This window comes from Malaclemys terrapin, chromosome 2 (genome assembly GCF_027887155.1).
Source record: "Malaclemys terrapin pileata isolate rMalTer1 chromosome 2, rMalTer1.hap1, whole genome shotgun sequence".
In the NCBI taxonomy this organism is placed as follows: Eukaryota; Metazoa; Chordata; order Testudines; family Emydidae; genus Malaclemys; species Malaclemys terrapin.
Window position 1 is genome coordinate 186,566,687 of NC_071506.1, and position 14,338 is coordinate 186,581,024.

Genomic DNA, 14,338 nt, shown 5'->3' on the forward strand with positions numbered 1-14,338 from the left:
TGGAGCTCGGAGCCCACCCCTCTTAAGTTGGCAGAAGCACTCCTTGTGAGTATACACACCACCGACAGAACGAGGGTGGTATTGACACAAACCGCCGCAATAATGGCTCTAAGTCAATCTAACATAGGTCGACTTAATTTTGTACTGTAGACATGCCCTCAAACAATATTATTATAAACTTGTTTTCTGCTCACTTCCTTCACTTCATCCAATCCGCTTGCCAAATTGCCACTTCCTAGCTCTTCTCCTACTCTTATCTCCATGCTATGCACACCCAGCACTTGGAATCTTCCTCCCCTGCGCCGCCGGAGCCCGGGAGGGGAAGTGCCCGGCCAGGGGCGCAGGGTCCAGAGGCATAGGGGCTGCCCGAAGCCCAAGCGCTACCGGCTTCACGGTTTGCCGGGCAGCCTCCAGACCCCCTGGCTGGGCGCTTCCCCTCCTGGGCTCCAGCTGCGCTGGGGAAGCGCCGGCCGGGGGCGCAGGGTCTGGGGGCTGCCAGGCAAACCGTGAAGCTGGTAGCACTCGGGCAGCCCTTTTCGCGTGGCTGGGAGTGGGAGGCGGAGTTAGGGCGGGGTTGGGGCGTGGAAGGGGCGGAGTTGGGACGGGGCTGGGTTGGGAAATGGGCGGGGCCAGGGCCCCGTGGAGGGTCCTCTTTTTTTATTTGTTAAATATGGTAACCCTATCTTTTCCCTTCACTGAGGCATTAGCAAAATAGATGCTAGACAATTTAAATACCTTATGGAACTGAAACGATGCATGATGAACCTCACTATCCAAACACTTGCCTTCTTTTCCCTTTCCCCCAGCCTTCAGCAGTATCTTGTCTAGGTAGGCATTGGTCTTTCAATGAGATCCATTCAAGCATATCTGCCTCCTCTCTCCTACTATTCCTTTTCTCTTGGTGCAGCCAGTTCCTTCTCATTTCTCTGGTGTAAGTACATCTCCTTCCTTCCCCAGTAGATGTTAAGGCTTAGAAGGGACCATTTTGATAATCTGGTTGGGCCTCTTGTGTAAAAGGCTTGAGAACCTCACCCAGTAATCACTGCATCAAACTTTTGTGTGAGCTGTGCCATATCTTTTGGACAGACATTCAATCTTGATTTAAAGACTTGCAGTGGTGGAGAATCCACCACATCATTAGGTAAGTTGTTTCATTGGTTAATTACAAACAGCAAATGGAGCTAATGTGCCCTGGCACGCCTGAATCCCTGCTATACATTTCCTCCTCTATTATGGTGTATTAAAAATAATTGGTAAGCATCACACATCAACACTTCAGCCCTGTCAAAGCCTCCCACAAGAAGTTCAGATAATCCTTTGGAGTAATTTGTTGAATGAAGAATAAAAATAGATTTGTAACCTTTTGGTCTCCTGGATAAAGAAAACTTGTGTCAGCAGAGATATAGGAAACGCTGTCATAGGAATTCCTGACATTCCCAGGTGTGGGAGGGAGACTTGAAACATACTGTGTTAAAGAAATCTCCCCTGCCTCCCCTCGCCTTCCATGATTATCTCCACATGGCAGTTGTGCTCAGCACATTGGCAGTGCCATTTGGGAGCTGGAGCCATCTGGAAAGCAAGCTGCAAAATGATCTGAAGTGTGTGTGCTGAACACTGAGGAGTATTGTGCTCCTTTTTCAGACATTTCAAAGGGAAGAAGAAAGTCTGAGAATACTTTTTCATTAACAGAAGGAGTATTGGGAGAAAGAAAAATATCAGTTCATGGAATGTCCCTTTTGTGCTTGGGAAGGGAGTGTTTTTTTGGTTTTTTTTTGTTTTTAAAGGAACACAAATGTCCAAAAAATAAATGACTTTTACAGGGTACAGGATCTGATCTAACCCAGCTCTTCTGGTACACACTTTATGTCTTAAATTTATTCTTTGTGCATGAGGGTTTGGCAGGAAATCTATCTAAAAGAATGGATTCATCAGCTTGAATGTGAGTAGTGGAAGAATAAAGCTACAGAACACATTTCTATGTGCTTTTGAAATGAAGCTATTGATATGGAGATATTCTGGGTAAATATCCTCTGACATGGTTTCCTGTGACTCATAAGTCTGTATTTTTGTTAGTTTTGGTACCATTACCTGATTGGATGATGAAGGACGGATCAAGAAATGGACTTGACTGCCAAAACTTGCCAATTATCATACAGGGCGTCATGTCCCTGTACAGTCCTTTAAAACTGGTAGTAGTTTCATTGCTTGGGGTTGTAACCAACTCCCAGGATGCTTTAGGGCCATATATTTCCCATCCATTCAGCCTTTGGGACATTTAGGGCCTCAGCCAGCCCAGGTTCAGAGAAGCAGAAAGGTGGCATGGCTTAGAGCCCTTTTCCCCATCACTCGCCTCAGTTGTCTGCGCAGCTGAGGATCGGGCCTAACTTTTTCAATCAGAAGAGGCCAGATTCTGCACCCATATTCATATCGAGTAGTACTGAAATGAACTATTCAAAGAGTTAAAGCGTAAGGAAGGGTGGCAGAATCTGGCTGGGTTTTTTCTTTCCCCCCGTCATCGTGGGACCATGTCCTCAAAAAGCTGGAGTAGTGACAGCCCTGCTATTCAAATACTGCTAGGATCACCACATCTTTGTAACTGATGACTGTGTTGGGTTGAGTCACTATAGGTTGTTTAACAGAGAGATTTATAAGCAGTGTTGTAGATTGAATGGTTTCAGTTTGAAGTATGGTTCTGCTCTGAAAAGTGACTGTGAAACACAGCACCTTCTTACTCAGTAGATCTCCGTGTGTGTGTATTCAGAGTCCCCTGCTTACACCTGTAACACAAAGAAGCTTACTACTTTTTTAGTTTTTGGTAGCATTGCAGGGGCAATGTAGCTATGGGTACGGGTGCTGAATTCTCTTCTGGATCACAAAGCAGCACAATTCTTATCTAAGTTCTAATTGTAGAGATTTTTCTTATGGGTGATGTATAATAGTTTGGCTCTCAGATCCCAGGATGAGTTTGCAGGACTGGTAATTATGAAAACCATCTGTTTACTTGTAAGATGTGCAGATTTGACCTGGAGACATTGAGAGACAATAAATATGATTCAATTTTTCAGTGTCATTTTTCTAAGTAGAACTGCACTTTAACTTGTCACTGTGCTAAGAGATATAGTGGCATAGATTCAGCAGGTGCACTTGATTAGAAGCACCAATGCGTTGGGGTGAACAGATGCTATCATGATGTATCCCCGGGAGTATGGGAATCCACAGAATCTACAATATTGTATAGATGTGTGGTTCCTTGTGTTAAAGGGTTAACAGCTGGTGCTGTGAGTGTAGACACTAAATCAGAAAATAGAGGACACAGCCAGGATACTCAGCAAGCTTGTTTTTAATTGAATTATAAACAAAGCTTCTTTCATGGGAAGTGCTTAGTTTGCTACATTAGTATGGGGCAGGAGGGTAGTTGAACAGAGACTTCACTTTAGTCTTTGCAGGCGAGAGTGCCTGGTTTTCTACTGCCTTATGCCTGTGTCAAGTGGTTGTAAAATGCTACTTAACTCAGGATGGCAGTGCTTTACACCCACCAGTATGTTCTCACTTTGCACGGTGCAAATGACGGTGGAAGCAGCGGAGCATCAAGCCCTAATTCATCCTTTGTTTTCAGAAAAAATAATGTTGGGTGTTTGTTGTTTGTAATTTGGATTGGCTCTTATGAACTTAGCTGAGATTCAGTAAGATGCTTTCAACTGTTTGTGAAGGGTAACTCCTCTCTGCCCCCCGAGATTCATTGTACCTACCTAGTCCTTTTACAGTTAAGGAGCAAACCCAGAAGCAAGGTGAATCTTGTCAGAAATGCAAATAAATAATCATACCGGGTCAATCCTTGGCCTTGTTTCTGGTTTTGTGAAGTTTGCATTAGCCCCAGACAGCTGTATATGCTGTCTACAAAATGATCCCAGGGCAGATCACCCCAGAGTTTAGGGAGGACCCAGAGGTTCTATGCAGAAATGAGGTATGGCAAGAAGAGGAAAAATTATGTAAATGGACTCCCTAGCCCTGAGTAGCTCTCCAGCATGCATGCCAAGTACCTTCATAGAATATTTGCCTTGTGCCAGCTCTGTACAGCCTACAACAGCCTGCGGAAGGGTGGGTGGGTAGCCTCCTTGGTCTAGATTAGACATTAAAGGTGTGATGTTAGGCTCTAGCTCAAACTATTTAACACCTTCTAAATCTCTAATCAAGAAAAAGCCATTGTACTTCAGCATGCGCTAAAGGGCTTGAGTCCTTAGGCTTTAACATCACACCTAAAACGTAGTTTAGAGAAGCCCTCGTTGATTTTGGCCCAAGTCAGCAGTTGAGGGTTGGTCCTGGGGTATTTTGACACTGCGAACCTGATTTTGACCACATTTACACCAGTGTGAGCCCAGAATCAGGCCCTGCAACTCTACAGTAGATATAGATTCACATTCTCCAGATTCTCTTTTTTAAAATACGTCCTTTCTACAGTATTTCTTAGTTTACTTTGTAGGTCTGGGATAGTAGCAGGAAGCTGATTTTTTTTTTCTTTCTAACTCTTCCCTCTGCAAGTTAAATTTGTGGTGGTTGACATACTACTACTCCCTACAGTATGTGTGCTATGTAAGGAATTTGAATAGTCTTCAGTCTAAGCATTGATTTGCCCATGTTGTTATCTCGTGTATTTGTCTTAAAATACTTCACTCACTCCCTCTTCAAACTATATAACTTGCCTGGCCCTCCTGTGAAGTGTAAAGGAAGGCTTCACTTTAGACTTGTTCTCCAATACAGCTTACTGTTCACAGAATCAGAAATGTTAGATATGGAAAAGACCCATTAGATCATTTTAGCTATTCCCCAGAGCCAGTGCAGAGTTGTCCTTTACAATCTGCTTTCTTGTGCTTTGTTCAGTCTTCTTTCAAGTGTCTTAACTGAAGGGATAGTAATTACATCGCATTTCCATTGTAATCACCTTGTTTAGGTTCCACTCTTGCAAACACTGAGGTCAATGGAACTATTCATGTGCACAAAGTTATTCAAATGCTTAAGTGTTTGCAGGATCAGAGTGTAAGGCCTTATCTATATGAGAAAATTGTACAGATTGAACTACGGGCTTGTCTACACACAGTTTTTGTACTGCTTTAAATGATAATGGTTTGCAACTGGCATAATTAAAGCACTACAGCTCCCTAGCATGGACACAGTTATACCAATATAGCTTATTCCTCTAAGGGAAGAGGAATAAACTGTACCAGTTAAAAGCACTTGTATACCAGTTTAACCACATCCTCACTAAGGGTATGTCTACACTACCCGCTGAATCAGTGGGTAGTGATCGATCTATCGGGGATCGATTTATCGTCGATTTATAGTGTAGACACAATATATTGATCCCCGATCGCTCTGCCGTCGACTCCGGAACTCCACTACAGTGAGAGGGGGGAGCGGCGGCCATCGATCCCGCGCCGTGACAACGCGAAGTAAGTGATTCTAAGTCAATCTAAGATACGTCGACTTCAGCTACGCTATTCTCATAGCTGAAGTTGCGTATCTTAGATCAATTCCCCACCCCACCCCCAGTGTAGACCAGGCCTAGGAGCTATACTGATTTTAACTATTTCAGTAACAAATCATCCCCCTAGCTGATATATTTAAAATCAGTACAAAAATGACGTAGAACAGACCTAAATTGGTTTAGGAACTGATTTTGGGGTTGGGGGGTTGGGGAGAGTTTTGTGCTGACCTAACTAAACTAGTCCAATCAAGAGGGGTGCAAATTTGCTTGTGTGCATGTCTCATGATGAAGGTCACACCTGAAGTCTGCAGCAGCACCAGCAACTAAACCCAGATCAACCCAGTCCCACTAGAGTGTCTTTTAACCCCAATTTTGTCCTTTGTATTTCCATCTGAACAAATGAACAGCAAGGAAAATGATCAGCGCCTAAAATGCCAAAACAACAAGGAGTCTGGTGGCACCTTAAAGACTAACAGATTTATTTGGGCATAAGCTTTCGTGGGTAAAAAACCCCACTTCTTCAGATGCATGGAGTGAAAGTTACAGATGCAGGCATTATATAAATGCCAAAGTGATAGGAAGCTTAGATATTCAGTGAGTGAAGGAATGGAGAACAGATTTTGTACGTGCTGAATCTAAGTGAAACTTGCTTACACATCTCCCTATCCTGTGTCTTACATCTACCAGGCAGTGAGGAATGGGGGAAAGAATTTTAAATAGTCAATTTTATCTCTTCACATCTTAAGAATTAGAGGACATACCCTGGAGAGTTAATCAATCAACTTGAGTAATGAAGTTATGTGCCCTCCGCCCTCTCTCTCATTTGTTGATTTGCTAGAAATTTACAACAGTCAATGCAGTGTTGTAACTTTAAATTTCATTAAATCAGATCAACTTTTCAATAAAGGTAACAATAATATCTATTGCATGTTTCATGTTAAAAGAAGGGGCTAAGGGAACAGTAAATCTGTAGGTTATTTTGTAATTTTTTAAATGAAATCTGCACCTGAGATATCAGAGAATTTGAGTTTTTAAAATATTTTGTGTTTCATTTCATTTACTACAGAATCTCGAAGTTACACGGAAGGCCTTAACCACTCGGTTGTGATGACTGACAGCACCATGGGCACCAATCCCGCTTTGCTGAGGACTGACATGCAGACAGCTCCTTCATGTCAGCGGCCCTTTGTATCTGCATGCGCCATTTCCAGTAACAGCCCCATCCCAACCGGAGAAAGGTGGGAACTTGCCAGGGCTTTTTCTTCTACCTGGAAGTTTGATTCATATAAAATCAGTCTCCAGCTGTGTCATTAGGCCTGTGTCCGCACTGCAGAATGACCATGTTAGCACATTCAGACTTTAGCTTTTATCCTCTATCAGGCCAGCCAACTCGGATAAAGAACTGCCACGTTTGAGTAGGAGGTTTTTTGGGATGGATGTGACTCGGGTTGGGGGAACACTTGAGTAAGAACCCAAGGTAACTTCGCAGTGAAGATAAGTCCTTGGAGAGTAATTACCTGATTTTCAGAAATGTTGAGCATGTTCTTTGGTATATTACGTGCATGTATTGAAGGGATGTGTATGGCTTTTAAGAATTTTAGAAGTAATTATAGAAGTTGTTTATCTGCCTGAGAATAACTTTTAGCTATCAAAATACATAAAGAGATCACAATCTCTTTTAATTTACTGCTTTGCTATCCGTCAGTGCAAGTTTGTACGCACTTATCAGAGTGCTAACAGCTCGCGATATTTTTTACTGATTTGGGGAAAATCCCATAACATTTCATATTGAAAACGTATTGGTGCAGAACAAATAAACACTGCTTACAATGTGTATCATTCTCTCATTTTAGCAAATATACTTCTAATAATTAAGATGTTTGGGGAAAACATTTTTGTGAGGGACAGAGCAAAACCAAGGGTCAACAATTGATTTCCTTTTCAAGTGCCCAGTTGCCTCAGAAACCTCATTATCATTAATTATTGTTGGTTTTGTGGTTGCATCTAAGGCCCAAATCAAGGAGCAGGGCGTCATTGTGCTGGGCATAGTATAAGGACATAAAAGAGCTGATCCCTGTCCCAAAGAGCATAGAATTTAAGTATAAAATGAGAGAGAATAGGTGGATACAACAAGCACACGGGAGAAGCTACAGAGTAACAATGAGAAGATTATGAACAGCCCCAATAGCAGAGTTCACAGCCATCCCAAATAGGGTTTCCTGTTCCCAGACTCCTAGGTGGATAGCTACTGTCTTTGCCCGCACCCCCATCCCTTCACTGTTTGATTATTATTGATCTCACCTTCCACATCTCTGAGTGTGTCTAATTACCATCTCTATTCATGGCTGATTGGCGTCTTTTTCACAGTAGTTTTCAGAACTGCCCTTCCATTAGCTGATGCTAGCTGGCTGAAGTGTCAAGCTCAAAGCATCCTGATGCTTTCGGTTTCTTTTCCCTTCTGCTGGTTTCCTTTAAAACCAGTGCTTAGAGAAAGGGTATTCCCCACCTGAGAAGTTGTGAATCATATTTACAAATCTCCAATAACATATCTTAGAACTGCAGTCTGACAAGATGTGACTTGTTATTATAAATAACCATGAAGTGCAAATAGAGAGTTAAGACCTCAGCATCAGGCACTGCCAAGGCTGGCAATATGAAATCATTAAAAAATCAAATTGTAAGTCCCTCATTTTAAAGTTCATCTTGAAACTTTGTTCCTTTCTTTCTAATACTTCTCATTTCTTTTCAAACTATCCTGAGCTTTTCAACTTTTTAATTTTGTCTTTATTTCTTTATTTCCATTCCTTGTGTTATTGTGCAGTTTCTGTGGCATGCAAAGATCTGGCATCCATTTCCACTGTGGCCTTTCAACTAAATCCCTTCTCTATGCTTTTAAGTTCTTAACTCAATTTTTTCTCCTTCATTTATACAGTGCAGACTTGTTCTCCCTTGCCAACCTAGCCCCACCCTTAACCCCCCTCTCTATAACAAGTACTAGCAAATATATTTTTCAGCCATAGCTTCAGTACAGTAGACTTTTAGAAGTGTGTGTTTGTGGTGGTGGGGAATAAACTGTCTTTGCCTTTCCAAACTCTTGTCATGGAGAGAGATTGTGTTTGGGGCAGGGGGTAGGGAGTTCTGCACATTGATATATAAAATTATTCAGACATGGAGCAGTCCTGTGTTTAATGTTCAAGCCTCTAGTTTCATAGGTAAAGCAAAACCTTGGAAAAAGTGTCTCTAGTGTTGCATGCTGCCTTCTGTGTTCTGCTCTATTTTCTTTGCCCTTCTTATATGTACTTACGTTTCCCAATGGACCTTACTACCCTCGTTTGTAATGTGAATGATCTTACTGTTACGTCACAGTCCGAGGAGTCAAGAGCCTTGGATACTATTTCTGGCTCTGTCACTGATTTATTGTGTGACTTTGGGCAAGTCTCTGAACCATTGGTGTCTCAGTTTCCCTATCTGTCAAATGAGGATAATCACGCATACCTTATATGTTGTGAGGCTCAATTAATTAAAGTGTCTTGAGACTACGTGTGTGGAAAGTGCCATAGAAGTGTCAGGATTTGTTGTCTTTGTGAAGATGAGTATTTATTGCTATTAAAGATTATTGCTAAAGACTGGAATAAAGGCATTGTGCAATGAAATGTTTTCAGGGCATATGGGAATGATTTGATTGTGACATTTTCTTTTTGAACAGCCCTTCTGCAACTGAATGCCACTGGCTAGAAAGCAACACTAAGTCCACCGCTTCGCCCCAGCTCTCAGTGCTGGAGAACAGCAGGCCTACAGGAAATTACCTTGTGTCCTCAGAATTTTCAAGCCCCATCCAGGATGGCTCGCTCTTGTCCCATTTCCAATCCCCAGGATTGCAAGTCATCTCTTTGAACAGCCGAGAGGATTCGTCCTTAGGTCCGCAACAAGAACCTGCTGCCCATCCCAGTGCCCGGGCCTACCTGAACTATGGTGGGACCAACGTAAGCAGTAGCCCACCACTGGAGGAGAAACAACCTGTTTTCATGGCCAATGCTAGCAGCTCTCCCAAAACTATGAGCTCACCATTGGCAAGTACAGCGGACAATGGCTTTTTGGCCCACAACTTGCTAACAATGGCCTCTGGACACAAAAGCCAGAATAGCACAATTCAACAGCACCATGGAATGAACCTGCACCCACAGCCACCTCTTCCAGAGAAGAAGAGGACTTCTGAGGGAGACCGTTCTTTTGGCTCCATCTCTCCTTCTTCAAGTGGCTTCTCCAGCCCTCATAGTGGGAGCACGATCAGCATCCCATTCCCAAATGTCCTTCCAGACTTTTCAAAAGTTTTAAGCACTTCCCCTTTGCCAGGTAGGTTTTATGCCAGGATGTATTTATAGTTAAATTGACACTTTTATATGAGCGTGTGAGCAGTGTGGGATGTTAGCTACTTCATAAAATAGTGGATGTTGAATAGTGAACTAAGTGAATGTTTGTAGTAAGAGGAGACACTTCACTGATTTTAGATATATTGTTTCTAAAGACAAAACTCCAGAGTGCTTTCTCTGAGCCTTTTTGGGTGTGTCAGTCAAATGCAGCCCTCTCTCTGCTGCCAGCCCACAAGTAAGTGGTGACTGGGCCAATTCCTCTTAATAATGGCTGGCTTTGTCCTGCATCCTTGCTAGGCTCATGGCAAGAATACTTTGAATGTGGCTGTTTATCATCTGGTCTGTGTTCAGACTTAGCCAGGCCTTACTGAGGAGCTAGATGTTTAATATAGCTTTATAACTCTTGAGTTTTCATATTTTATTGCTTGTGAGAAATGGAACTCTAAAAGCAGTAGTCAAAGTATCAAGCTGTATGTTTTATTTCTCAGAGCAGCTTCAGAACTCCCCCAGACTACTAGTTTAATTATGGGGTTCCTTTCCTCCCACCTCCTGTGGTTGAACTCTGAATTCCGAAATTAATCAGCACCTCACTGTCCGAGGTGAGAGCTAACAGCAGGAAATGCCCTTTGCAGTTATGGTGTATATTTATTTTTTTAATTTTCTTTTACCTTTATTTAACAGAAAACCCAGGCGATAAACACGTGACCGTAAAATTTGTCCAAGATACATCCAAGTTCTGGTATAAGCCAGATATTTCAAGAGAACAAGGTATACCAAATATCATCTGCTGTGTGGTGTTCAGCTGCAGAAGGGCTGTTCAGAGTGCTCTGTATAAATTTCTGGTGTCTGGAGTCTAGATTTCTTACATACAAATGTAAAAATAATTCTGGCCTTAGCAATAGAAGGACTTGAGGCCCTTAGGCAAAACACCCAGTTTAGTAGGAGGACTGAATTTGTAGGCTTGTTAAATAACCCTTAAGAAAGTGACAAAGAACTTTGGTTTTAGTTTGGGCCAGATCTTCAGCCCCTCTGGAATGACCCACAGGGGTCTTAATGGCAGCAGCTGAAGATTTTCCCTTGGGGAATTAAGGACTGTCATAGCCAGCCCCTCCAGTCTCTTCTCCCTGGCACTGGGGAACTTTCCAGGGCATGCTGGAGGAATGCAGAGGGGAGGAAAGCACAATGTGCTCTGGTGATCCTGGCTAAAGGGATCATTATTCACCAGTACAAGTTATCCTAAGCCTGCTCTAACTTGCACTGACAGGACAATTTGGCCTCCAGGATTTGGAGAGGCAGGGCAAAAAGCTACCTATACCTATCATCTCAGGTAACTGAGTGCTCATCTGGCATGGAGTCAGCCCTATGTCCTTTAAGTGTACGTGAATTTAATGCTAACAGTTCAGAGAATTGTATTGAGAACCAAGTATAATACAAAGCAAGCTTCTCTCATGCAGATCTACCAAGACACCTCAGCCACTGCCTGCAACTGTTACAGTTGCTTTTATAGTTAGCTGCCAGTTGTCAATGGTTCTATACTTCCTATGCTCATTCCACAAGTTACAGTTTTTAGTGCCTTAACTGTATCTCTGCTTGTACAATGAGGATGGGAAATGGAAAGTATTTTTCCTGGGTATCAGCACGATAGGGACATCCAAAAAAATGATAGACTATCCAGAATAAGAAATTTCTCTGAAAGTTGGCAGTCTGGAATTCTGCAACTTCTGTCTCAGATGGCTGTTACCCAGGGTTCTTTCAACCCAAAGCTCTTGGTAACTTTTACTCTGTGCGAGGAGGTGTCAGGAAATAAATCAGGGGAGTCTTCCCATACAGTGGCCTGTATTAATCCTTCACATCAATGAACTATAATCCTCTGGGGAATATTTATATAGAGATATATAATTTTTACATGCACATGTATTCCAAAAAAACCCCTCCACCTCACTTACGTCACTCTGAGACATAAGAACAGCCATACTGGGTCAGACCAATGGTCCATCTAGCCGAGTAGCCTGTCTTCTGACAGTGGCCAGTGCCAGATGCTTCAGAGGAAATGAACAGAAAAGGGCAATTATCAGTTGATCCATCTCCTGTTGTCTGGTCACAGCATTTGGCAGTTAGAGGCTTCACCTGAGTACGTATAGATGCAGCACCCAGAGGATTATGATTTAGTGATGTTTAAGATTAATATAGGTTGCATCAGACTGTGGCTACAGAATTTCAGGCTGCAGAATTTTGGAGAAGTTTATAATTCTAACAGTTTATTATATATTTGGATGTCCCTGTGTTGTTGTTCCCCAAGGAAAACTCCATTTCCATTTTACAGGCACACCCAGAGATAAGGCAATATAATAATACATATATTACATTCTCTCTTTGCAATAGCACTTACAGTGTGCTATGTGCTTTACAAACAGCTGCTATATGAGAAGACAATCCGTGCATACATATAAGTAAATTGTAACATTCAATTAGTCTGAGTCCTGCTTAATGGAATATGACAGCTCTATGACTGATCCAGATCAGACTGTATGTCAGATAGCAAAAATGAGGCTGTTGGAATCGGACATAGTTTTTATAGTCAAAGTATAGTTTTCTCTAATTGGAAGGCCTTTAACATTGTCCCACTGAACCACAGTCAACATAGCCTTCAGCAGATGATGAATTGCATACTTTCTGAGACTGTGAGGTTGTCTGCAGCTTCTTACAGTGCAGATAAAAGCACAAGCACAGGGGAAAAGAAGGTAGTAAAAAACAGAAGATTTACACTTCTTGGGTTTAGGATTTACTAGTCTAGGACCCATTAGTGAATTGAATGTTCAAAGAATGACTCTTGACTTGTTGAGCCCAAAGAGGAAAAGAATAAAACTAACAGGCTGCTGCTTGCACAAGTTAAAAATATGCTTCCCAACAGTTTAATATTCACTTTTGTCCATCCAATATAATCTCTCTTCCCCTTTTTAAAAATACCAACATTATGGGAGGTGTGGGTGTGAGTGTTTCTTTTCCTTTGCCTGAGGGAGGAATCCTATGACAGATGGAAACTGTGATCTAGTATGTAGTTAAAAGGATTAGGCAAACACTCTCTTGAATTGCCGTTTTGCATATTCACCACATTAGCCTCAATGCATATTAGTACAGTAATCTATTCGTTTTCTCTCCTCCCCACCCACCTCCATGTTTACATCTTTTATAGATGAGCAGTACAGTAACTCCTCACTTAATGTTGTAATGTTCCTGAAAAATGCTACTTTAAGCAAAACGATGTTAAGCGAATCCAATTTCCCCATAAGAATTAATGTAAATAGGGGAGGTTAGGTTCCAGGGAATTTTTTTTTTTTTTTTTGCCAGATAAAAGGCATTATATATATTTTAAACAAGCAATTTAATACAGGTATTAAACAGGTTGGCAGCACCCCTATCAGCTCCCCTACGTCCCCCACACCCACCCCCCTTGCCTCCTGCCCGCCAGCAGACCCTGCGGATCAGCACCTTCCCCCTGTTCCTGCTACCTCTTGCCCACGGCAATCAGCTGTCTTGCAGCGTTCAGGAGGCTGGGGGGAGGAGCAAGGACATGGCGCGCAGCCTCCCTCCTCCCTCCCTTCCCCTCCTTCCTAAACGCCGCAAACCAGCTGATTGCCACTGGCAGGAGGCAGGGGGTAGGTGCTGATCCATGGGGTCTGCCGGTGGGTCGGAGGCGCTGGGGTGGGGGGACGTAGGGGAGCTGATAAGGGGGCTGTCAGACGTGGACAAAGCAGGCGGCCAAACAACGTTATAGGGGAGCATCACACAAGTTTAACCGAGCATGTTCTGTAATGGAGCAGGGACGTAACATTGAAGCAACATTAAGCGAGAGGACGTTAAGTGGGGAGTTACTGTACAAAATTCACATGAACTTGCAAACCGCTGCATTTGCTTATTCATGCAGGAGTCTGAATATTTATATTTGCAGTTCCGTGATTTGCCTGTGTAGTTAACCAGTGTGTGCAGGAAGTCACCAGTATATATGCAATTTCTGTGATTTAACATTTGTTCCAACCTTGGAAAATTTTATTGTGTTTACAAAAGGCAGAAAGACCTTGCCATGTGCATACAAGACACGATGCACAATGTAAAGACTCCAAAATCAGAATCAGGCTCTCCCTGGGTTTTCTTTGCAGCATTGCTGAGTATTAGACATGCAGGAGACTGGTTAAAATTTAAGCAATGAGTGTAAAGAAACAGTCTGAAAAGTAGTCAGAACTCTGCAAAGGTATTCGGAGGAATCACACCATTCTGCACCCTGTTATATGACCCTGGACTTTGCCACGGTTATTCAAAGAAAAGTTAAGCCCTTGGCTTCCTGACCCTGAGCTACTGAGCACTTTGATTCAAAGGCATGCAGCAACCTCTCTGGAAGCCAGTCTTGCTATGTATAATCCAACTCACAATCCCCAGGCAAAGATCACAGAACAAAAAGTATTCCAATTCTCAGACTCTCAAAATGCAA

General features: G+C 42.6%; 1 protein-coding gene across 8 annotated transcripts in view; it reads left to right on the forward strand.

Annotated features, from left to right (window-relative positions):
* Positions 1-14,338, forward strand: part of TNS3 (tensin 3) — a 434,958-nt gene that overhangs the window by 396,072 nt on the left and 24,548 nt on the right. For all 8 annotated transcript variants that reach the window (XM_054019057.1, XM_054019050.1, XM_054019049.1 and 5 more), the window contains 3 exons: positions 6,549-6,720; positions 9,189-9,835; positions 10,534-10,620. In XM_054019057.1, coding sequence (XP_053875032.1) covers positions 6,549-6,720; positions 9,189-9,835; positions 10,534-10,620 — 906 coding nt within the window. The remainder of the gene's footprint in view (positions 1-6,548; positions 6,721-9,188; positions 9,836-10,533; positions 10,621-14,338) is intronic.